This window comes from Xenopus laevis, chromosome 1S (assembly GCF_017654675.1).
Source record: "Xenopus laevis strain J_2021 chromosome 1S, Xenopus_laevis_v10.1, whole genome shotgun sequence".
Lineage (NCBI taxonomy): Eukaryota > Metazoa > Chordata > Amphibia > Anura > Pipidae > Xenopus > Xenopus laevis.
Window position 1 is genome coordinate 67,723,249 of NC_054372.1, and position 26,590 is coordinate 67,749,838.

Genomic DNA, 26,590 nt, shown 5'->3' on the forward strand with positions numbered 1-26,590 from the left:
TAAATATTAATGAGACTTTTTGATAAAGATTAAATTATCTTGCTTTGTCTTGTGTGACAGTGACTCTTGTTTTGACTGTGTATCTAGAATCTTGATCAAAAGCAATATGTGTCCTTTTTTTGTTGCTAGAAAGTAAATAAAATAATTTTTTGAACACAAACTGTGAAAACAGAGAATATTGGCTCTTATAAGGGCCACAAAACCTTACATGCTCAATACATTAAAAATGCATGCTTTGTTATATTCTGGTTTCATTTTCCTGCTTTTCTAAATAAAATATATGGGCAGAGAACTTTTTCTCTAAAATACTATATCCAAATGTGGTTTTCTTCATATTTTATTTTGTAAGACTGTGAACCCAAAATTTTTTCTAGAGTATGGCACGGAATTATTTTTCTTTTGTTTACTGTATATCAGTTGCGGAGAAGACCAAAGAACAGGTGTCTAATGTTGGTGAAGCAGTAGTTACAGGAATGACTGCAGTTGCACAGAAGACAGTAGAAGGAGCTGGAAATATTGCTGCAGCAACAGGCCTGGTAAAGAAGGATCAAAAGGTAAAAAAAATTAAAATGTTTTATATGTTACGTAGTATTCAAGGATTCAAGGTATACAGTTAGACAGGAAAGTTTTTATTGAATTAATGCATTTATGAAACCTGATATCTGATACTGTACCTGTTTCAGTTCATTGCAATGCTCTCCACTGCTTTTAGCAGTGAACCAAAGTAATTTTTGTCTTCGGCACACTACTTACTAGGTTGCATTCAATCCCTGGTTGCTTCCAAGCCCAACAAGACAATTAGAAAAGGGTGATGAAGCACACCATACTTCGGCTCCTGCTTTTTAAAACATTTGTTGCAGCAGAAATGTGGCACAAGCTTTCAGGCACAACCCCTTCCTCAGGTGAACCTGAACCTACATTTTAGTTATTTTATGCTACGTAAAAAAAATTCAGTTAACTGAGTAAATGTTCAGTTTCTCATTGCATGCACATAATTCCATTCCAACAGACTTTTTCTTAAGTCCACTATTTTACACGCACGAAAAAACCCCAAAACAGAAATCTTCTGCTTTTGAGTTTTTGTCTTTCCATCCTCATTACTACACAGGACAGAGCAAAACATAAACTGAACAAGTTAGTGAAACAGCAAATACAATGACTGATGAATCAGAGAAATATGTTAATTAGTTATCACAATGAATATTGTCTAGTACTTTATTAATGATAACTGATTAATTTGAGTGTCTGTATTAGTTAAAAATAAATAAATGTAATTAATAGATTCTAAATTTAAAAATGTTCTAAAATTAATACATGGTAGTTCAATTAACAGAGATACTGTCATGGCCGGCACCCGATACCAGAACAAATGCCAAGCACCCTGGTCTCGGCTCGGCTTCACCAGTAGTGTGACCACCGTTGGGCTTCGGGAGGAGCCCTCAGCTTACTTGGGTGCCACCTGGACTTAACGAGGGGTGCAAGGCGAGATGTTGTGGCTGGCGAAGGGGCACAGCTGTTAGCAAAGTCTTTTTGGGCCGAAGGTCACGGTACAAAAGGATTAGGGAGAAGGATGGTCAGACAGGCTGGGTCAAGGCAGGCGGATATCAGAATCGTCAGGCAGGCAAGGGTCAAACCGGGTTGTCAATCAAGGGGTTAAGCAGGAAGAGTTGTCGTAGGCAGGCAAGGGTCAGGATACAGAGTTCAGAGTAGTCAGGATACAGGCAGGGTCAAACACGGAGTAATCAAGGTAAAAGAGTAACAGGAACAGATGAACTATGCTCAGAACCACTAGAAACTAAGTTCTATCATGGGCACTGGCTGGGAGTATGAATGAGCCTTAAATACATTCAAATTTCACGCCAAAACGTGTGCCAAACCTTTGACATTACTTGGTTTAGTACTTTTCAGAATTATCCATATGGAGGGACAAATATCTGACATACTATACACCTCATTTACCAGACTAAGGTGTGGTGAAAAGTGTAAAATTTTGTCTACTGAAATGCAAATGAAAGATTTATTCTGTCTATGCATACAGTTAAAACCTACTTGGATGCATAACATACACAATTCGAAGCACAAGACAAAGGGACACAAGAAAGCCCAGGAATTACCACATGTCTTGAGGAGAAGTTTATTCCAAGGGATGCTTTGTGAGATGTGCCTACACATACAGTTGGTTTACACTTATTTATTTGGGTCCGATATTACTGTGTCCTACTATGTTTGCAGGCCAAAATATATTAAAATAATGTCATACATTGCAGTCTGTGAAGCCAGAATATGTAAGCAGAATATGTTGACCAATAAAGTACCCTGGGCTGCATTCTAGCAGAACATCCCATAAATCTTCCGCCTACTATAGGAGTAATGTGGATGAGCAAACAACATTTAAATAAAACAATATGGGTATGGAATTCCTTATTTGGAAACTCATTATCCAGAAAGCTCCGAAATATGGGAAGGCAATCTACCATAGATTGCATTTTAATTAAATAATTAAATTTTTTTAATATGATTTCCGTTTTCTCTGTAATAATAAAACAGTAACTTAATTCCAACTAAGATATAATTAAAGTTTATTGGAGCCAAAACAATCCTATTGGGTTTAAATCATGTTAAAATGATTTTTTTTGGTAGACATAATGCATGGAGATCCAAATTACAGAAAGATTCTTTAAATGAAAACCACCAGGTCCTGAGTATTCTACATAACAGGTCCCATACCTGTACTTGGTCCCTTCTGTTGTGCACATATGATAGGTGTTTCCTGCAATCATTAGGACCTTAAGGTTTTCCAGCAAGAGAGTATTGATCAAATCAGTTAAAAAATCAAGAATTGTTTGTCTAAACAGGCAAATTGTCTTTCTGGATTTCTGGAATGTAGATGCCATACCCATAACTGTGAAATAATGATCTACGTTTGTAACAGTACACTACAATATCTGATCATTACATACATTTCAGAGCAAAGGTTGTTTGTTTATTATTGTTTGTTTATTATTAATGTCAATTGAAGGGTAACACAAACTACAGAAATAAAAGAGAATGGTGATCATCTGCTGTATAAAGACAAAAGCTATTTCTGCTTTTGTATTTGTCCTTAAAAGTGGGAGGTTCCATGTCACTTTACTGGAATGAACGGTATCATAAACATCAAGCTATTTTTAAACACTAGGTGGCATTATCCTTCTGATGTTTACATGAACACTACATGTCAAAGATTGTGAAAGTTAATTATTGAATTCTTTAGAGACAATTTTAAGGTAGTTTTCTCATTATCTATGAACATTCTTAGGGGGTTGTTATTGCTGCTGACTTATGTAAAGACACTGTCACACTAAAGGAGGTGCAATGTGGAAGGTTGAGGAATGCATGCTAGTAAAAACAATGCTATAAATGTATTTAACATTTTATATCTAAAAGATCCATTAACACCAAGGGGCATATTTATCGAATTGAAAAAACTTTGAAATTTGAATTAAAAAAGACCAACTGAAATTAAGTTTTTTTGGTCGAATAGGTCCACTTTCGATTGAATAGGTCCGTATTCGGCCAAATTTGAATCATAAGAATTAAAGAATTAGCGCATTCGATCGAATTCGATTCAAAGTTTTCCCCAAAAAAAACCTTAGATTTTTCAAAGTCCACCAATTGACTGCAAATATTTTCTAGGAGGTCCTCCATAGGCTAAAACAGCAATTCGGCAGGTTTTAGATGGCAAATGGTCAAAGTCGAGACAGTACATGATAAATTTTGATATTCTAATTTTCAAATTTTTTTCAAATCAAATTTGGACTATTCCCTAGTCCAGGCATGTCCAAAGTGCGGCCAGGGGGCCAAATGCGACCCGTCACTATGTGCCAGTATGTGTCTATTGCTAACTTCTTCAGCACACAGGCAGCAGTATAGACCAAGTGGCAGATCATTTCACTTATGTGCCTAAATATTACGGCTATGCGATTCCTGATTGCACTGTGCTGGCGGGCCGCATTATTATTAATTTCATGATGGAGGCTGAGGGACGGTCTTTGGACATGCCTGTTTTAGACCTTTCAGTGGGGCAGGCATGCCCCTATAAATAGACGCTGATGAAGGCAAAAGCCAGCAGAGTACGGTCACGCAGACCTTATGGAGAGATAGGAAGGAAGAGCTTAACCCAAAGCCGCCTGGGACCTGACAATCTTGTAAACCCACGTATCATGCCATCACTAATGGCTATGTCAGCAATTTAGGGTAGAAACCTGCACGGGTCTGTTTTTTAAAACCCTCACCCAAGCCTTTCCCGCTTTTACCAAGCCTGACCTGGACCCGCTTACCCACCTTCGAAACCCCATGGAATTTCACCCTACCAAAAGTAATGTGAAGTTGACCGTAAGTGAATTACATACATTTTCAGCTGTTTCCCCTCGATTGGCCACCTGTAGCTCCCCCACTGCACTGGGTACCCGTGGGCCACCCTCACACTAGGCATCAAAGAATAATCCCAATCATATTGTGGGTATTCCGCGGGTACCCGCAGGTACCCAACATGATGCAGGACTCTAATTGAGGGAACAGGTCAGCAAATTACATCAAAAAGAGGATTTCACATTACAAACCTTTGGCCTTATAATTTACATTATATAAACTCAATGGAATATTGCCCTACATATATTTTTTCCAGAGATCTAGCTGTGATTCTAAATTTTACACTCAGTGGTACCCAACCCATACCCGCTCACTAAGCCTGACTTGGACCTGCTTACCCACCTTCGAAACCCAATGGATTTTCACCCGACCAGGGGTGACATCACATTGATCTAGCTGAGATTCTAAATTTTACACTCAGTGGTACCTCAATTTGACATTAAAAAGTGACTAGGTCATTTTGTCTTAGCACAGCCTGTATAACCAAATGTACCTGTTATTTGGGGGCATTCTTTTATTTGCTGCAAAGTGGTTGCAGCCTCTTTAGAGTCAGATACTATGTAAATTAGACATTATTATTTTATTATTGCTTATGTAGTGGATGAGTAGATGGATTTCTACATGCTAATTTATTAATTAGGCTTATTGCTTTTTAATGAGACATAAAAACACTATGAAAATGCTCTCTGAATATTGGCAGTTAGTAAAAAGATATTTTTCCTCAAAATACAGCAAATTACACCTGCTTTGAAGGTATCATCTTCTGTATTGTGTGGATCAGTCAGAAATATTGTACAAGAGGCAGATGAATTTACTTAAGCACAGTGCTCTCGGCCCTCATCGTTCTTGTGATGATTGTTTTCTAAATCAAAGGCTGCGCTTCTGCTCGCTGAACCTACTCCTGACTGCTAAAGCCATCTGGTCTGATCTGGTTTATACAGAGATGTATTTCGCTTATCTGTATGGTATCTTTGTTTCCCAAGGATAGCTGAACTTCAAGGTTAGGTATCTAACATTCAGTCATAGCAGGAAGAACAAAATCCCATGAATAAAACAAATTGGCTTATGCTAATGTTGTTATTCACATATGCCATGACTTTCTTTTCTCAACTCCCATGGGGGACAGATTTTCTCTTATTTTTTCAACATCACATTATACATCAGACAGGTGTTCTTGTATAAAATGACACATAGGACATGTATTAACAATATGATGCAGCTTTTGTGGTTTTAGTGTCACAGAAATGTCATTGGTGGTCTTTCATAGTCAATCACTGTGATATATTTTTCAGAAAAGGGGTCAGTATGAAGGCGTACAGCAGAGACGTTATCAAATGAAAGATAAGTGTGCTGAATGGAGACTCAAGAGACTAAATTTCATTTATATATATATATATATATATTATATATATATATATACTGTACACACACAGTCTTAGGGACCGCACACCATTAGCCAGGATAACAACCTGGGTGCTATTCCGTAGAAAATAATATAAAGAAGCAATGTGACAGCACTCCAAGGATGTCGTAAATATATATATATATATATACAGTATATACACACACACAGGCATGGAATGTATTATCTGGAATGCATGGAATCTGGAGGTTCAAGATAAGTGGGTTTCTATAAACTGGATCACCATAAAGCTACTAAAAACAATTTAAAACACTTAAATATATTTGTTATTTTTAACACCAAGAAAATAGTATTTATATATGTTGGAGCTTTTTTTGGATAATAGTTCTAGACCCTTTCCCTGTATATACAGGTATTCCAGTTTCTACCTTTTGTTACATATTATACTGGTTGGTTGATATAAGAAGTGGGGAGCAGGGCCACGAGGGGGCCATGATGTAAAGATTTGGAAACATGACATAAAGGGCAAATTGTGAGGGATTTGATTAGCAGGGCAAGATTATAGAGGTGCCATAGGAATAGAAGGGGAGCTAGGAGAGAGGGATTACATATATGTAAATTGATATTGGCAACCCTATGTTTGATATTCATTGCTGTGTGATGCAGTTTTCTGAAAATGGTCATGGGGCCAAAGTGCTGATTTTTGGAGTTTATTTCAAATAAAAGTGATGCATCCCATTGCCGTCAGCATTCCCTTTTTAAGGAGTAGCTTACTTTAAATTCATATAAATGGACCTAATGTATGCAACTTTTGGCCTTTTAAATGATTAGTCTTCATATTCTTATTTCCAGTCTGCAACTGAAAATGCAGATTGCTATTTGGTCACTGACTCCGTGGCATCACTTTTATTGCTATCTTTATTTTATTTTTGCATTGCTTATCTTTTCTTTTAGGCCTAACCTTATTTATTTTCTAATTTAATTGCCAAAACTAGTCTAGCAGCTATATTGACGTACAAATTCCAAACTGAAGAGCTGCACAATACAAACATAAAGAATGGTAAACCTGGAATAAATAAAAAATGAAGAGAAATTGCAAATTGTGTTCGAATATAGATGTCTTCATCAAACGTAATTTCTAAGGTGAATTATTTGTTTAAGGAATATAGAAGAAGCACAAAGATTTGTGTGCTAAACATTGTACTCTAAGATCTTCGTGTCCTTAACACTCATCGACCCTTTGCTGAGATGTTTGACAGGTCCCCTAGGTGAGCGCTGTCATCACACCAATATAATGCTACAGAGTAATAAAAAGCAAAGTTGGATTGTTTTATTTCCTCACCAAAAGCAAATAACACTGCAACAAATGGCATGATTCTAGTTGCCTGGAAGCATTGTTTTTATTATGTTTCAATGCCAAACGTGGGGCTGTAGATAATTAAAGGTACCTTTTCCAGCTGCTCCTAAGGTTGAGACTTCCCACCTTAGCTGGGCCCTTGCAGAAATAATGTACACCAAATTATATTCCAAAATTCACAAATTCACTAAAATCCGAAGTTGCGCTCAGGGGAAGGGTAAGGTTGTGAAGTTGCACTAACGTTAATTTGCCAAGCAAAGCGAAGTTACGCTAGCGATGTTTAATTTGCATACGGCGCCAAATTAAAGTTACAATGGAGGTATATGTAGCATCACCACACAAGCCTGGGAAACCTTCAAAACATCATCATCATCATCATCATCATCATCATTTATTTATATAGCGCTGTCAAGATACGCAGTGCTTTATTTCGAATCAAAAGATTCGAACGATTTTAAGCGATCGATCGAATTTTACAAAAGTGCTGGGGAAGGTCCCCATAGGCTAACATTGCACCTCGGTAAGTTTAAAGTGGCGAAGTATGAAGTCAAAGTATTTTTTTAAAGAGACAGTACTTCGATTATCGAATGGTCGAATAGTCGAACAATTTTTACTTCAAATCGTTCGAGTCATTCGATTCAATTTGACCAATTCGATGGTCGAAGTACCCAAAAAAATACTTTGAAATTCGAATATTTGTCCATTCAAATTATTCACTCGAGCCAAGTAAATCTGTCCCTATGTGTTCCCCTTTCTAAACTTGTAAAGTAGGGCCCCAGTTTGCATGATCAGAGTGAAATGGTGTGTATTGTTATAGAGATATGGACACCAGAAATGTGACTTTTTTAACATCTTTCATAATATTGCAAAAGCATTTTTGCCTTTCATATTGTCTTTTATTCTTTAAGGAAATAATGGCTTAAGTACTACATTCCTTATGGTACTTTCTTCAGTCTACACTGACTTAGTTTCCTCAAATTGAATCTAGATATATGAAATGACATGAAACCTGTTGAAGGTAACCTCCAAATACCCATTCTCTAAATGTACTGTCATATTACAGAAAATTATTCAAACCATAGCCACCTGGGTCTATTGCTGAACTGTGAACATAAGATCTTCCCTTGGGGCTCTGTAATGAATCCCTAAGGTAAACACTACCTACTCAGAAGCAGAGGATCAGGTAAAGAATTTTCCTGGTCCATATTAATGAGAAATCTAATTAGCAGAGGCACTTCTATAATTTTATTAACACATAATAATATACAGAGGCTACTAATTTCAGAGGGAGATCTCTTGCATTTGGGTAGCTATAGAACCACAGTATGAATTCATGCATTTCATTTTGTAGTTTTCAGGTTTCAGCTGTATGTTGTGATAACAGGGTCTGGGAACATAGCATTTTCCTTTCCATAAGGTTATAATGTTTGCGTTACAATTCCATTTAGGTCCATTTATGTCAAAACATACTATATTAATGGCACTTATAGTTTAAATGCTAGAGAGCAGAATACTACAATGCTTGGTGACTGGGGTTTTCCTGATAAGGGGTTTTGCTTTGCTGTAATTTGGATCACCATACCTTAAGTTTACTAAGAGAAAATAACTTTTTTGCTTCTAATAAGGGTTTATTATATCTTAGTTTGGCTTAAATACAAGGTACTGTTTTGTTGAAAACGGAATTATGTTTTAAAAAATGTTAATTATTTGATTAAAATGGAGTCTATGGGAGATGGGCTTCCCATAATTCGGAGCTTGCTAGAAAACAGATCCTATCCCTATATACATATGCATTCATTTGTGGATTTTGTAATGTATGTTGTCTGTTTAATTCTCAAGATGCATTCCCATGGTAGTTACATATCCCAAGTCATACTCAAATTGTGTCATTTCACATCACTGGAGGTGATAATGCAAATGTGTAGTGATGGCCGAATTTATTCGTCAGGCGCAAATTCTTGTGATTCGGCGCCAGCGAATAAATTTGCAAAACCGCCGTCTCATCAAAAAAATGGACGCCGGCGTAGTTTCGCAAATTTTTCGCCATTTCTCTCTTTTAGTGGACAAGGGGACTCCTCAATTTACTCTTTGCTTTCAGCCAACCCACTGAACCCCATTGTTACATACCTTACCAGGATCCAGAAATGGGGTAAAATGGCTACAGCATTTATTCTCATTTTATCAAATAAATAGGACCTTGCCAGCCTCACTTCAAGGCAATATTCGAAGCCACAATTCCATAAGAGATCGGTACTAGACTTGGGATCAACACTATGTCATTATATACACCACTGAGCATTAGACTAATTCTACCTACAGTGATAGCCCCCAAACTCTGCTACCAGCACAGGGTTGTACTGCAGGGCCCGGGGCCCACCGTGGCTGCTGTCACAGGGCCCCCTCCTGAACTCCAGCCCCCTTCCCACCTCCACAATAGCGCCTTGTGCACGCGCGCAAAAGACATGGCACGCATGCGCAGAACACTGCAGCATTAATTTTCTTTTCTGGGGCAGCCTCCACGAATGCGCCACGCATTTATGGCACAATTATGCCTCAAGAGGGGAAAAAATTTCTTCCTGACCCAATGACGATCAGAAACATTCCCTGGATCAGGCATTTGGCATTCATTTAACAAGAATAATACCATACAGACTCACACATTTATACTGTATAACTGTACCAAAACCACAATATTAGGGCTTCCCAGATAAACACAGTGGAAGGAGGGAAGCTTTGACTGGGTTAGGCAGGCCTTAGTCTTAGAAAGGTTATGATTGGTGGGAGAGAGTAAAAGGTGGGGTTACCAGGCAGAGTAGAATCCATCAGGAAAGCAGTGGCATCCATCTTACAGCTAGCAGTGAGGTGTAAGCAGCATTAGCAGCATCAGTGTCATGGTGAGTTGGGACATCACAGCTATGCTGGAATCTTTGAGACAGGCTCAGAGGCACAGTCCTTCTTGGTACCAGGACCAGCTGGATAGGATTAATGGCCCCCCAGGTGGCGATAGTACCCCCCCCCCAGTAGGCCCCAACGGAGGAGCAGGCCCCCAGCGCGCCTCAGCCCAGAACTTGGGGGAAAAAGAAGGCGGGCGGTCAGCCCGAGTCCGGGGGTTACTAGGGGTCCCAGGAGTAGCAGGACAAGCACTCCCGCAGTGCTTTCAGGCGGGAATAATGAGCAGGGGAGATCCGGAGGCTGCATGGCGCCGCATCCGACATCAGGGCAAAGAAGTGGGCGGAGCTTACGCGCGAGCCGCAGCTCAGCGCGGGGAGACAGGTAGAATGGCGCAACTTCCTGCACACACCAGACACACAGGGGAGTAGAAGGGGTGTGCGCGGAGGCGCAGCCAAGCAGAGAGGCACCAGAGACACTCCCACTGTACCTGTCAGCAGCAGTAATACCCCTCCAAGCCTACACAGGCAGAGTAGGGGTACAGCAACTTCGTCTCACAGCCCAGGGGAGGCTGCTTACACCAGTCCAGCAGCTGCAGCTTGGAGTCACGGGACTGTAACAGCCCAGGACAGGGCTTCTGAAAGGGAGCAGGGCAGTTATTCAGATGGAGAAGGGCAGCACAGGAGAGGCACAGCCCCTACCAGGGCTTCCAGACCAGAGGCAGGACCAGACAGCCCGGGGGGGGATACCCCCCCCTGCGCAATCAGAACAGGGACCGGTCTTACAGCCCCCATGGCTCGGAGTCAGATGGATCTCAGGACCGGACCACTCGCCGCAGCTGGCGTCACTCACGACCTACCACTACTAATGCGGACCGAGGCGAGGTCAGAAGCGGTGGTGTATCAGGGGAGGCCGAACGCACGATGGTGCCAGGAAATTCAGGACAACAGCTTGAGGCTCCTCAAGTCGTTATGGGTGGTGAGTACCATGCTTTACCAATAATGCAGTCGCAGCATGCTTTACCAATAATGCAGTCGCAGCAGGTGGTTTTGGCGCAGGCGAGACCTGGGGGGGTACATGGGTCACTGTTAGGCTTGCTGACAGGGCTTAGGGATATGGAAACAGGGGATGGGGGGCCCCCCACACCGGCACCGGTACAAGGGGCATTGGGGTCATTGGGGGCAGAGAGGCATAGCCCGGTAGCGAACCCCACTCCTCCTCCTGTCGCTGGGACTAGTCAGCCCAGCACAGGGGTTAAGACGGCGGAGCCACCAGCTCAGCAGGCCACTTTGGTGGTGGCTGGGGGCACTGCGGGTGTTGGAGTACAGGTGGCAGACACGGCCTTAGGGGAGTCATACTTTTGTTGTGCTGGCCCCTTGGGGGTGCATCTGAAACCTGAAATAAAGGAAAAGATATGGAAGGGGGAATTTTTGGAGCTGTACTCGCTACTTCCCAGAGAGGACTTTGTAGATGTGGATGAGGAAAAAGATAAGGAAAAAGCAAAAAAGCGTGAGGAGGAGGAAAAAAGGCGATACAGGAAAATTCCTAAAACATTTGGCACGTGGCTGAGGGCCTTTTGCATATATGCTAGTGTGTTGGGGGAAAAAACAACCACAGCTATGTTCATCCCTCTTTTGTTATGTTGATGAAATTTGGTCGGCAAGCAGAGACTTTGGGGGTTACGCGTGGTGGAAATATGACAAGCAATTTCGTCAGCGCAAAGCAGCGCACCCCAATATGCGCTGGGATTATAAGGATATAAATTTATGGCTAAAATTGATGAGTCCTCAAAAAGGGTCGCCCTTTCAGGGGGGCGCCAGCGGGCAGCAACAGTCCGGCTTGCTGGCAAGCAGCGGGAAGCCAGTTTGCTTTCAGTTCAAAGAGGGACAGTGTAAGTGGAGGAATACCTGCAGATTCCGGCATGAATGCTCCGGTTGCGGTGGGGGGCACCCTTTCTCAAAATGCTTCAAGAAAGGCAAACAAGGCAACAAGCCTGGGGATGCGGGGGGAAAAGGGGAGTACCCCCGTGAGGCTAGAAGGGATGGAGCGGTGGCTAAGCAGTTGTAGTTGTCAAGGGGATGCCATCCTGTTAAGGGAAGGTTTTACACGTGGGTTCTGGATTCCTTTTCAGGATGCACCTGGGGTGGATTGTGGCAAAAACTTGCGGTAGGTGAATGAATACCCCGTTGTGGTCAGGGAAAAAATTGACAAAAAGGTGTCACTGGGGCGAATGGCGGGGCCCTTTGAGGCGTTGCCCTTGCAGAACCTTCGTATATCCCCACTGGGGGTAGTCCCCAAAAAGGAGCCCAGCAAGTTCCGCCTGATCCACCACCTGTCTTACCCTAAAGGCGAGTCGGTTAATGACGGGATTTGCCGGGACCTAACCTCAGTGCAATATACATCATTTGACAAAGCCTTGGACTTGGTCAGGGGCGCTGGGCGAGGAGCGCTGTTGGCCAAGGCCGATGTGAAGTCCGCATTTCGTCTGTTGCCAGTGCACCCAGACTGTCAGCATTTGCTGGGCTGCAAGTTTGAAGGAGGATTCTATGTCGATCTTTGTTTGCCCATGGGATGTTCCATCTCCTGCTCATATTTCAAAGCATTCGCTCGGTTCATAGAGTGGGTGGTGCGAATCGAGTCGGGCTCCAAGGGGATCGTGCATTATTTGGACGATTTCCTTTGTGTAGGTCCGGCGGCAGCAGATCAGTGTCTTCATCTCCTCAGTACTCTCCAATGGGTGGCACGGGTCATGGGGGTCCCGCTAGCTCAAGAAAAGACTGAGGGTCCTACTACCTGCCTCAAATTCCTAGGCATCACTATTGACACAGTGAAGCTCGAGTGCAGGTTGCCCGAGGATAAGTTAGTCGACTTGAAGGAGAGGCTGTGAGGGGTAGCCAGTCGGGAGAAGGTAACCTTAAAGGAGTTGCAGTCACTTTTGGGGAAATTAAATTTCGCATGTAGGATTCTCCCGATGGGAAGGGCCTTCAGCAGGCGCCTTTCCCTGAGCACGTCGGGTGTGACAAAGCCTTATTACCACATACGGGTAAACTGGCGGGATGCGGGAGGATTTGAAAGTGTGGGGCCAGTTCCTGGACTCATTTAATGGGCGCCAATTTATTCAGGAGAAGGAGGTACCGGCGGACTCCTTACAATTGTTCACGACGCGGCGGGCAGTACAGGCTTCGGCGCATATTGGGCCGGAAAGTGGTGCGCGGAGGAGTGGCCCTACAGCTGGGTGGAATCCGGGCTGGTAAGGAATGTGGCATTCCTAGAATTGTTCCCAATATTGGTGTCGGTGGAGTTGTGGGGTAAAGAATTTGCCAATCGGAAAGTTTGTTTTAATTCAGACAACATGGCAGTGGTGTCCGCTTTCAACAATCTGTCTGCCTCCTCGTTGCCAGTCTTGGCGCTGCTGCGCTGGCTGGTACTGCGCTGCTTAGAACTTAACATATGCTTTAGAGCGGCACACGTAGAGGGTTGCAGGAATGTGATAGCGGACTCTTTGTCTCGTTTTCAGTGGGACCAGTTTCGAACAGTGGCCCCCACAGCAGAGGATGTCGGCAGCCCTTGCCCGGGTTGGCTCTGGACCATTGGCCAGAAATACTGGAGTCGGTGATTTCCAGGTCCCTTGCTCCGACAACTTGGGTGGCTTACCGTAAGGTGTGGAAAGACTGGGAGCAGTTGTGCGGGAACTCAGGCCCATTGGTCCACGACGAGTCGCGATTGGAGGTGCTGTTGTGGTTGCTTTGCAGGAGGGCTCACCAAGGATGTTCTGGGGCAACAATAGGCAGGGACCTATCTGCTTTATCACCCTGTTTAAATTTCAGGGTGTTCGAGATGTGACTAAACACTTTGTAGTTCAGTTGGTTAACAGGGGCATTCGCAGAAAAAAAGGTGAAAAAGACAGGCGCAGGCCATTGTCCTTCGAGTTATTAAGTCAGGTTTCGAAAAGACTTGATAAGGTTTGTTCATCAGGGGACGAGGTACTCCTATTTAGAGTCACATTTGCGCTGGCGTTTTTTGGGGCCTTTCGGGTTGGGGAATTGGTTAGTGCCAGCAAGGCACGCCCGGGGGGCCTCATGTTAAGTGATCTACATACGTTTGAGAATAGGGTTGAGATCTGGTTGAGGAGATCAAAAACGGATCAGGAGGGAAAAGGTAGATGGGAGTCAGCTAGTTTTCGATCATATGTTCGGTTGAATAAGCTGTGAGTGTGTACCTTTAACTACCACCCCTCCCTCCCTTTCGTGTGGTTCTTTCTTGTTATAATTTCTTTCAGGTTCATCCAGATCGGTGATTTGGATTGTGGGTGACTCATACATTGCCCGGGCACATCAGCGGTTGCAAACAAATCCACCAGGAACACTTTTAAGCTTCCTTCCAACTCAAGTAGTGATTCAATGGTTTGGAGTTGGGGGCATGCGATGGGAGCAGGTATTGCTAAAGTTTGCAGCTCAAATGAGAATTGCTACGCCACCAGACATACTGGTGGTGCACTGTGGGGGTAATGACCTGGGCAGGGTATCCCAAAGGCAACTTATACGGGTCATGTGGCGTGATTTAGAGAGGATCATGCAGTTAGCGCCCAAGGTAAAGATAATTTTTTCAGAAATGGTGAGTAGGATCCACTGGAGGTTTGCCAACACATGGGAAGCTATTGAGAGGAGTCGCAAGGTGATTAATAAACAGTCGGCCGGTATCGTTAGGAAGATGGGCGGCTTTATTGTACGACACAAGTACGTGGTAGCGGGGGACCCGGGGTATTACTTGAAGGATGGGGTGCACTTAAGCCAGGTGGGTTTGGACATTTTTGTGCTGGGGTTGCAGGATGGAATTGAAAGGGTGCTGGGCGAGTGTGTGGGTGGAGCCCGGCCAGCTTAAGGGGTCAAGCGGCCCGAGCCGTGGCGGGGGAATGCTTGCCAGTGTGGGTAATGGGGCTGTAGTCCCCTATTTGTGGCGTGTGTTGGTGCCTCTCCGGGTAAGGGCCCCGGGAGGTAAAGTCGAGTGAGGCCATCTGCTACTACTTGCCCATCCAGGGCAGCGCCCGGGTGGCCGGCATGGCAGTGGCCCGGTCACTCTATGGAGTAACCAGTTAGGCAAGCATTCCCGTGGGAATTACTGTTATGTTACAGTTATGTGTGATTAATACATACATATATATTAAAGTTTAATAAAAGCTGCGGCCTATGAATTCCATCCTGAGCCTCAAGTGTCTTTATTGGGATCTTTATGATAAAGGGGGGTGTGGGAGTGGTCAAATGGGATACAGGTAAGACGGCGGCCTTAACACTGCCCGGGTCAAACAGTTAATTCAGGAAAACATCCACAACTAGTTAATAATAGATAATATGAAAACATAAAGAAGAGAAACTCCCGATATTTTACAAAATGTGCAAAAAAAGGGGATGGGGAGATGTTTCTACCTCCTCAGATGACAAGGAAATGAACTGCTTCTTCCCCTGACATCACATCCTTCCCTTTCTCCACCCCCAGCCCAGCATTCACCTGCCTTAACTAATTCCTTCTCACCCAATCACAGCTGCATCTGATTCTGCCAATCTTTAAATATAAACCAGTGTAATCTGTCTCCTGGTCATTTGGATCCCTTGTCATGCAGTTCCCTGCATTTATAGCTTCATGGCTTTCCTTTCCAGTTGCCTTTCTGGCCATTAATCCAGAATGCAGATAGTAGACTAGTCAGTATGCTACTGGCTTGCTATTTTTTGCAGCATTGGGCCAAACAATTTGGCAAGTTTGCAATCTGACTGAATGTGGAGCTTTATTATTTATGTATTATTTTTTTAAAATGGAGCCGAACACTGTACAAATTCCTTTCAGAACAGGGTTTGCAAAAGTGGTGTATCTGGAAGTAACAAGTAGATGTGTCTATTAAAGTTTCTTCCAGCCCATAACATATCTACTGGAAATTGCTGATCTCCTTCTTCACAGCTGCGTGCTACAGAATTTTCCTGGGGTTTGAACCCTTAAAGGGGACTTGCTACTCGGGCATAAAAAGCTCTATAATAAAGGTTATTTTCAAATTAAACATGAAAGCCACATTATTTTTTAAATTAAAACATCCCTACCTTTTCTCAGCTGTCAATCATATATAGCCTGCCCCTCCTCTATTCAATAGAGGTGGGGCCTGCAGTTATTTTCACTTTCCATTCTGCACTTCCTAGATGTTACTGCACTCTCCACATTCCCCCTCCCTCCTCACCATCTCATTGTGCATCCAATGCATGGGCATCAGTTGCTCCATTCTGGTGCATAAACAAGGTTTTGGTATGATGCAATATTTGCCTTAATGGCAGTGGCAACAAAATGGCATCTGTCTGCTTGCTGTGATTGTGAAATTCAAAGCAAAAAAAAAAATCAAGATTTAAATAATGAATGAAGATTATTTTGTTTGACAACCATCATATAAGGATTCTGAATTATTTCTTAAGGTGACAGGTCCTCTTTAAAAAACATAATCCAACAGCCATGGTGTTATGAAGCATATTTTGAAATAATTACATTTTAAACAAGCATCCAATCCGTGTGTTTTTCAAACACAGCAACATACTAAGACAGTAATTGATGCACTCCAAAGATTCTAAACACAAGCAAAGCAATGTAGAAAGCACAGTTCAGTGCACAGACATAAACACACCTCTCTAAAATCGTAACTGTTTCTTTTGCTTCACCATCATTTTATTTCTAATACATGCAATAGCCATAAATATCTTATATAGACCATAGTAATGTGGTGGTAAATGTGTATAGCTATTTTAGATCTTCCTTTCCAAGCTCATGGTGCAATCCAACTTCAAAGATTCCTCAGCCTACACAAAAACTGTCAGAGGATGAAAACAGGTTGAAAGAATCAGCATATTTTTTTTTAGTTGTCCGTTTAAAACTGAATGTATGAGATATGGAATATTTGGAGCACTGGTACATCAATCATTTGAAATTCAAGATGAAATTCAGAGCAGCAGAAGAGTGTTAAAGCATTAGTAACCCAATCATTAGCTTTAATGACAACAGAAGGCCTGTGCTTGGCTGTCAAAAAGTATCACAGGTTGTTGCTAACAGCAATAGTAGGGAACTGAGAATACCAGATGCTCAGGAAAAGGAAATGGGCATAGCAAATTATTCTTTTAGTCTCCCTAACTAGACATCATTGTGTTAACCATTTTTTAAGGTATAATAATAATATAAAATTATAAAAATAAATATAAAATGATCTTTTATAAAACACCATGAAATTTTAACAAAATAAGGGGCATTCAAAAATGTAGTTTAACTGAAAGGGGAACTATCATGAAAATGAAGATTTCATATAAGCTTTACCATGTGGCAGTAAGAAGCTTTCTAAATATAATCAATAAACTAATCTGTAATAGTCAAGTTCCCTTTCAATATCCTCCACTCAGAGATCTGTCTCTACATGCATAGAATATTCACTGTGTCAATTAATGTAGGCCTTTGTGGCAACCCTGGAGCTACTGCTACTTTGGGGACAGTACCTCTGTATCAAGAGGTGCCCTATTTGTAAGAGTTGGTGGGACAGAACTATCAGCAGTAAGCACAAGCATGCAGAAGTGCAAGAAACAGCTTTTGATATAAGTACCATTAATTAAAGGAACACATTCAAGCAATGCTTGTGGCCTTACAGTATTTATCATCTGCATTTAATGCAGATCAAAGATACTCATGCCCAGAAGGCCTTCTGCCAGTTTAAAAGCATGGGCAGCAAGCTTGTTTTTCTAAATGTCAAAGTGCTATTTTGATTACTTCTGGGATAAAACAAACTTGGCTTGGATTCTCAGATATTCAGAAGTTGAGTTTTAACTTTCTCTTTATTGGTTTTTCACATTTTCATTTACAATAAAGAATTGGATTTTTCACACTTTCTTTTACAGTAAAGCATTGGTTTTTCACATTTTCTTTTACAGTAAAGCATTGGTTTTTCATATTTTATTTTACCATAGAGCCTTCATTTTACATCCAAGAAGCTGATATTTAAGATATTTGTCATTTTGACATAATCAGGCAAACAACCAAAAATTATGAGTGAGCCATTTGTGCTCAAGTATTAGCAGCTAACTCAAAATAGAAAAAGAAAAATGTAAACCAACAAAAAATTGGGTAAAAACTCTTCCTTGGGCAAGTTCTTTACAAGGGTATAGCTGTGGTATTTGTGCTGAAATATTGGTGGCTATTGCTATGGCCATGGCTCCACCCCCCCCTTAGTTGGCTCTCTCCATCCTGGATCCAGTTCCATTTGATCATGAATGTCGAGATGAAAAGTGACCGAATAATTGGTCCTGGCCAGGTCAGTTCCAATAAGAACCCTATACGGTCTAAGTCCCATGCAGACCAAATTCTGTCAAAACTGTCCACTGCATCGTTGCGGAGTGCCGTTAAATATTCCATCCTCCTAATGAAGCGGACTCTTTCCAGAAAGTCTGTTTCAGATGGGGGGTGGGTAAATTTCCATTTCCCTGCAATTGCACATCTTGCCCCAGTAAGTGAAGCACTCACCAGCTTTTTAAGTGTGGGAATTATTTTCCCTAGTATGAAAACCATAGGATCAAGCTATACTTCAAGAAGTAACACTCTTTGTAGCCAATGTCTCACCATTGTCCAATATGATTGAATGCCTGGACAAGCCCAAAACATGCATTAATGTCCCATCCATATTACAGCCCCTCCAACAATTCGGGGAAGTTGTTAGTGAAAACATCTTATGTAATAGGGAGGGGGTATGATACCAGCCCATCAGAATCTTATATATGTTCTCTTTTAAAGTAATACAAATTGGAGTTTTAGTTGCATTTTCCCAGATATTGTGCCATGTTTCTAACTCCACAGGGAGACCCAAAGCTTCTTCCCATTTGCTCATATATGTGTGAGGGGCAATGGTGAGATTTCTTTCATTCAAAAGTGAATACCATTGAGAGATTAGTTTTCTCTGAGAAAAGCCCCCCTACATATACGCACCACGGGGTTAATCTCTGGTATCAAACCATTTGGGCATAAAGATAGGGCCAGATGTCTCAGTTGTAAGTATTGCAAATTGGTGAGGCCCTCCAAATTAGGTTCTCCACACATATCTTGGTACTGTTTAAGTTTTATCATTATTTACTTTGTACCCTGAGATCTGTCCATATTTTGACAATATATTATGAAAGTTTGGGAGAGTGGTCAAAGGATGTGTCACCGTGAGTAAAATATCATCCCCGTAAAGGCCCAATTTATATGTTCTGTCCCTGAGCTCAATGCCTCTGATGTCCGGACATTGCCGAATAGCTTGTGCTAAGGGTTCGATACTGATGGCGAAAAGTAACGGAGATAATTGGCAACCCTGCCTGGTCCCATTCCGCACTTGAAGGGGCCCAGACAGGATGCCTTGTAGTTTAATCTGTGTTTGTGGAGAGGAATAAAGGGAGTGGAGAGCAGTTAAGAAATGTCCCTGGAAGCACATGGTACTTAATATTAGAAACATATAGTCCCATCTAAGACGGTTAAAGGCCTTTTCGGCATTCAAACTAAGAACTAACAGTGGGGGTTTTCTCCTATTTGCTAAATCTATGAGATTTGCAGCCCTTCTAATGTTATCACCCACCCTTCTGCCCAAAACCAATCCTACCTAGTCTGTGTTTATTAAACTAGGTAATAATCTATTTAATCTGTTTGCTAAAAGCTTTGAAAATATTTTCAGATCAGAGTTTAAAAGTGAAATTGGGCCGTAATTGGCACACCTTGTGTGATCCTTACCTTCTTTGGGAAGCAAAGTTATGAATGAGCTTAGTGCAGTCTTAGGGATAGGCTCCCCTTCCATCCAAGTATTAAATAGTTTCAGCATGTATTTGCCCAATTGTCCTTTAAAGGATGCATTATACCCATATGGCAAACCATCAGGACCAGGTGATTTGTTTGAGGGCAGGTGCTTTAGGTTCATTTTAAGTTCTTCCTCCGATAAGGGGGCATTAAGGTCCTCCCTTCCCTGTGAACTTGGGCAATGCATAATATGCATGAAAGGCCTCCGCAATTGCCTCATCATATAGTGATGATCTCAAGTCTTCACTGAGGAACGTCAAAGCATAGTAGCGATCTCTTATGGAATTCTGGCTTTGAATTTTGTCTTGGGTTAGGCTGGCAAAGTTCTATTTATTTAATAAAATGTTAATAAATGTTGTGGCCATTTTACCCCATCCCGTTTTATTATGTTAGGAACAATGGGGTTCAGTGGGATGGCTGAAAGTGAAGGATCAATTGAGGAGTCCCCTTGTCAAGAATGTTACATGTTTATTGCTTTACAGGTTCTATTTCTTTCTGGTAGAAGAGTATGTGGGTGTTTTTTCTGTCTTGTTGTATCTGTGATTTGTCATCAGTTGATGACTTGCAAAGTCCTTGCAAAAGCAAACTTGAAAAGAATAGAAAGAACAATATGTTAATTCTTTTTGCTTATTTAGATCCCTTTTTTGTTCATCATAGTGGAATCTTGACATGATTCACATTTCTGTACATTTTATTTATCCTCGCCATTGTGTTTGAATGGGAGGTTTTCCATCTGGTTAGAAAGGCAAAATACAGGAAATGTTACCATTATTCCATAGCAACCAATCACCATTCATTATTCTGACTGAACAGATCAATTTTATTGAACCTAAGTTGCTATGAAGTTCTGTACTCAGCAAATTTCTTAAGAACAATTTTTTCAGATGAATTTTGCATCTGCCTCTGTTATCTAGTCAATTATATGGTGGTTAAGCCCTAGAGTAATCTACTCATTGATATTACTTGTAAAGAAAAAACACACAATGGCCACAGAGCATCTCAGTTTGTCTCAGTTTCTGCCCATTTCTGTTCCTTAACCAGTATGTCAAGTGACAAACAAATCCTAATATAGAGGCAGCATGCCTCTGTTTTCCAATGACTAGAGCTTGTTCTGAACATACAGTACTTTTACCTATTTTTTCCAAACTAAGATATTGATATGTTTTTTTTCTTTTTCAAAAAAATTGATTTTAAATAAAAATAACAGGCAAATACATATTCAATACAAATATAATTTACTGTGCTTATGTTTAGTAAAGGTGTACATAGGCATATATTGCCCCATTAAATATTTACCAGTGGTGTAACAACACAGCACCAGACCCCCAAAAAAATATCCAGGGGTCAAGCACACAGCATCTCATACATAGCCCTCTATCCACCCACCCACCTGCTGATCATGCCCCCCCACTTCCCTGGCAGTTCGCATTGAAGTCGGTAAGGCAGCAACTGGGGAGGGAAGATTTTCTTAACTACAACTTTACTCTCAGCTGAATTGCACCACAAACATAACCATTCCCTTTCTTTTAGCCTTCAGGGAACAGAGCTGTTATATTTGAGGCAAATAAAATCTAAATATGAACTTCTTTGTTACTGTAGCAAATTCCTTAAACCAAAGTTAAGAGTGAGGGAAGAAGCAGAATGTTAACATATTTGAGTTTTATCAGTAAAGCAGTGGCAGTTTTTTTCTAAATGAGAATTGTATTAAGTGAGAAAAGTTGCCCTAAACAGGGCCTTAGTGGCTGTATAAGTAAAAATAAACGATAGCAATGGCCACAAGAACGAATAACTTGCAAAAGTAAACTATTACCCAATTAAACTATAACCCATTAAAATGAATGTAACCTTTATAACATGTATCAGTTTAGGAAAGCCCATAAACCATACTCTGGTTACACCAAAATTGTGGCACTTGGAAAAACAAGTAAATGTAGAAAACCTAAAAGTTTGAAGAGAAGAAGAAATCCAATGAAGATATTACTTTGTCTATAGGTCAATGAAGTGTGGATAATATTTTCTAGATATAATATAGATCATAAAGTAATTTTAGTAAAATGAGAGATGACTGGGCTAAATAGGCTTATTTCCTGCAGCAGATTGTCTTACCTACACTGCTACACTGGTTGCTGATTAATCTTGAAGACTTTTATTCGACTATAGGTCTTCTGTAACTGTTTTATGTCAGTTATACAAATAAAGCAGCACTACTGTTTGCTGTTCTATCTCTGCTCAGACATAGTCAACCTATGTTCTAGTCTTCACTGTTCACTTACCAGAGCTGTCACTTTTACAGCATTGATTTATGCAAACACTCTCATCTCTATGGCAGGTTTTTTTTTTTTTTTTTTTTTCATCAATCTCTCCTCAAGTGATTGCTCTGCTTGCATCAAGTGAGTATTATTTATTCAACTCTCCAACCACAAAATAAAGATAACAGGGCTTGGTGATTTATTTTATGTGTTTCAACACTTCTTTTTATGCCTTTTTTTAAAGAAAATTTTCTACGCCTGAAAATGTGTACAAAAACAGCTATTACATCTGAAAATAAGCATTTTTAATCCAAATTGAACACTGTGTAATACTTTTAGCCCAAGTACTCCTTTATGAATCCAAATATTGTTTGTGGTTACTTCGTATAATGCTTGGTAATTAGTAGAAATTAGGCAACACAGAAACTTGAGCCTTGTTACATAAAATAATCAGTTAACCAATTTCACTAGTCGATTTCCTTCCCAACATAAAAAAAGTAATGTTTCACCTTTTTAACTGTCCTTCTCACTCTGCACAGACACAATTAACACGATTATTTGATGAAATCTGGTCCATGCATTAGTATAGAATAATAAGCATAGAAAAGCCTTTCATAGACTAATACAAGTCTCCTAAGAGAAGGGAACAGAAATGCTCTGTTCTTTATAATGAAATGTGCAGTTGTGTATGTCTGCCTAAGCTTGTTTACTGCATACCATTTCTGTTGAAGCAGCATATGGTAGGAAATTAGCAAATGTAACACAAAGGCACTATTGTTTTGTTTTTGGTTGTTATTGACTAAATATCACGAGAGAATAAAATGTGCTGAGCAACAAGGCAATTCCACACATTTAGCAGAGGTTTTTTTACGCCCCCTACACCACAGTGAAATGTCATCCATGCCTTGGTCAAATGCAGATATTTATTGAAATGCTACTTGTTTTTTCTATATTTGGAAGATAATGTTCACCAGATAAAGTTAGTCCATATGCTACTTACCAGGGCTCCATGATGTTATCTAATCTCTGGGGGTGGGGGGCACCACATTTATAGTTCTGTTTCCTTTTGCTCAACAGTATTCTTATTAAAACAAATAATTATCCTCCTCCTTCTGGCAGGTACTTCTACTTTTGATATGCATGCCGCATTTATCGAATCCCTTCTAACATTGTAGGAATAGGTAAACTATTATGCAAAATGTTATTTTTTTCTATATTTTATGAACATTTTCATATTTACTGTATATCCATGCAAATCCTTAAGAATAGATACAATACTTCAAGCAGCTTGAAGGGATTTCAAGGGGATTTTAATCAATGTGTGGTATAGAAAAGAAGCTGCACATCCATTTTAATATCAGCTTGAGTAAATTCTGATTTTAACCGAATAAAATTTTAGAGTATATATATGGGTATAAATCAGTGTATCAGTATTTAGTGATCACAGAATTTCCATAGAAAGAGGAAGTATGCAAGACAATATTTTAGCTTGACTACTGATCTCATTTACTTCTTTATGTAACACATTGTGAAAATCTCTATTTATGGATGAAAGGACTTATTTCCCCAGTACAGTTTCACGATTAATTAATGGTTTCACCAGTTATGTGCACTAGAATTTCGCCATGCTTTTTGTTTCGGCTTTAAAAAAAACACCTGAAAAAAACACCATCATAATTATGCAGCCCTTGCTTTGAAAAACAACCAATGGGATTGAAGCACTCCCCAGCCCTACCAATCTAAGACGTGTCCAGGGTGCCATGTTTGGAAGCAATTGGAAACATAGGAGCCTTTTTTTCTATGAAGAACAGTTGTAGCATTTTCAAGTAGTTATGGCTTGTTTCAACTGCTGTTAATCTGGCCACAGCTGCTCAGCGTTAGCCATCAGGCTATCTATAAAAGACCCTACTCTGCACTTGTGGCCCATTATAAGTCAAACACTGTTGTTATTTCCTGATTCTCTTGTTCTGTCTGTGTGTGGTTTCCTGGTTTTTACCCCAGCTTGTTCCTGACGTTGTATTTCCCTCACAATTCTAAAGTTGTTATCTGGTTCTGACCTGGTCTGTCTGACTACATCCAGCTGTTTCCTTACTGAATCCTATATTGGCTCCCTTACCTGCCCCTGTGGGAGTAACTGGATTACCATGTGGTAAGTCCTGGCAGCACCCAAGTAGCAGGGGACCAGGCCCAAAGGTGGCTGTTATAAGCAGAAGGAAGAAGAGCTCACCTAGATAGGAATTTATATATACTCCCCTAAGGTTTGGGTTTGTCATATGTAATAGAGAGAGAGCCAGGCCCAGATTTGTGGTGAGGCCACAAAGGCCCGGGCTTGGGGTGCAATATATTAGGGGTGGTATGCCGCCCAGCCGCCTGGATCCATCCGAGGCCGAGCAGAGACCTGCAGCAGCCTGGGAGGAATGGGGGGGGGAATCTGAGAGGCAGCGGGCAAAGGCTGTGCTTGTGCAGCAACGGGGCATTGAATGAAGCAGAGCGCAGCGCCCCAGCTGGCCTGGAATCCTCCAAGTGGAAAGTGCCCCCCAGAACTGCTGCTGTCGAGTGCGCTCTTGGGGGAGTGCGTGAGCAGCACGGTCCGTGTGGCCTAGGGGCGCCCGCCATTTAAATCTGGCCCTGGAGAAAGCCCAAAGATGTGCAACTAAACTGGTAAAAGGAATTGAGAAGTTAGACCATAAGGGTAGACTGTAGAATGTTGGGGTTATTTTTTCTGCAGAAGAGGCACTTGCAAGGGACATGATTACTCTTTACAAGTGAATCAGAGAATATTATAGACAGATTTCAGGGGATCTTTTTCCCATAATGTGCTTTGGGGTTCCTTTGGAAAGGATGAACTTGATAGACTGTTGTCTTTTTTCAACCCAATTGTTTTCAACTATGTTACTGTGTAACCTGTATTTATTGTGTGGAGGTATATACATTTGATGTATGCACATATGCACATAATGGTACTGTTTCATTTGCTGTTCTTGTTGCACTCTATGAACTTTAAAGGGAAGAACATTTAAAACCTAATCATTACTGAAGCAAATAGCAGCCCACACACATTTGTTCCAACTTCTCCTGCAGTGTTTCTCTGGAAGGGTAAAAAAAAAACCTTGCTGACAGTAATTTCTACTGTAAGACTACAGTGGCTGAACTGATAATGGGGATTTAAACATGTTGATAAGACTACTAATAGTACTTCGACATTATCATTACCTTACATTTATACGATGAAAGTGGATTTTTTTTTTTAAATTGCATCGATACATAACTATATCTCTGAATTCCTTCTGATTCCACAGTTTCTTGAAACTAAAGCCAAATTACAAAATAGTCTCAAATTCTGAAATACTGGAAGAGGTGATGCTCCAGTTCCTTTTGTAAATATGGAGTGTTCAGCCCTGATTGGGACATGAATAAATAGGGCTGAGACACATTATCCCACCTCCCTAATTTCAACCAGTGAATAACTTGCTTCTCTCTTCCTGCTCTGCTCCTACATTCAGTCAACTGAGTAGGCCCATTAGAATTCCAGCATTAGTCTTATTCTATTTTATGATGTACAATTTACTTTGACAATGAAAGCCATGAACCAGTTTTTTTTTTTTTGTCTTCAACTCTGATGCATACACACATGGCCATTCATGTATTCAAGCATTATCCCATGTGCAAATGTTAACACTGGCTGCATGGTTTTAGAATCATTCTGGAATCATAGCTTGCAGGATTCTTGCAGGTAAGCTTTCTGTTCACATATATTATGTCAGCAATTTACAGTCAAGCACATACCTCAATTTAAGTTTTATTTCATGGCATGACACATGGAGATTCTTAGCATTCTAAACCACGAGTCAAGGTCTGTCAAATAATTTAGCATGCACACAACAGCCAATGTAGAAAATGTAATGTATTGTAGTCCATCTTTCAAAATAAAATCCAGTCAAGGCTAGCTACTTCATAATGACTAATGTAACAACTAAAGCTAGCTAAAGAATACTACATGAAATAATGTACATGGTTTACTATACCATCTCAGAGCTATATTACTCCTATGGCAGTGAAAATGGTCCTGTCCTTATATTTTGGTCTCATCTTCATATTTGTAGCAGTAGCATTTCACATGCTCTATCATGTTACAGACCTGTAAGAGTTAATAAAGCAGGCCACGGTATAATGAAAAAAACATTCTGCCAAGAGCTAGTTAACAGGCCTCTGCTCACTAAGGTCTGGAATCAGCCATGTATAAAGGGATCACAACCTGTGATGTTGTACTCTAAGCCATAGCTGATAATTTACAGATAAAAGCCATGCCATGTAGGGGAGTGGAAGCCCATGGACTTAGAGTTCACAGCAAGATCCCTCATAGGTGATATGGTGGTCACACTATAACCTAACTAAAAACACGTTTATTATCATAAAACCTATAATTTATTCTAATGCCTTATTCCAAAAAACAGGTTATGGGTTCAGTAAAATATTAGCTTTCAAAGAAGCCCA

General features: G+C 40.9%; 1 protein-coding gene across 1 annotated transcript in view; it reads left to right on the forward strand.

Moving 5' to 3' along the window:
* Nucleotides 1-26,590, forward strand: part of LOC100037108 (alpha-synuclein) — a 57,614-nt gene that overhangs the window by 16,002 nt on the left and 15,022 nt on the right. The window contains exon 4 of the mRNA XM_018243415.2: nucleotides 418-554. Coding sequence (XP_018098904.1) covers nucleotides 418-554 — 137 coding nt within the window. The remainder of the gene's footprint in view (nucleotides 1-417; nucleotides 555-26,590) is intronic.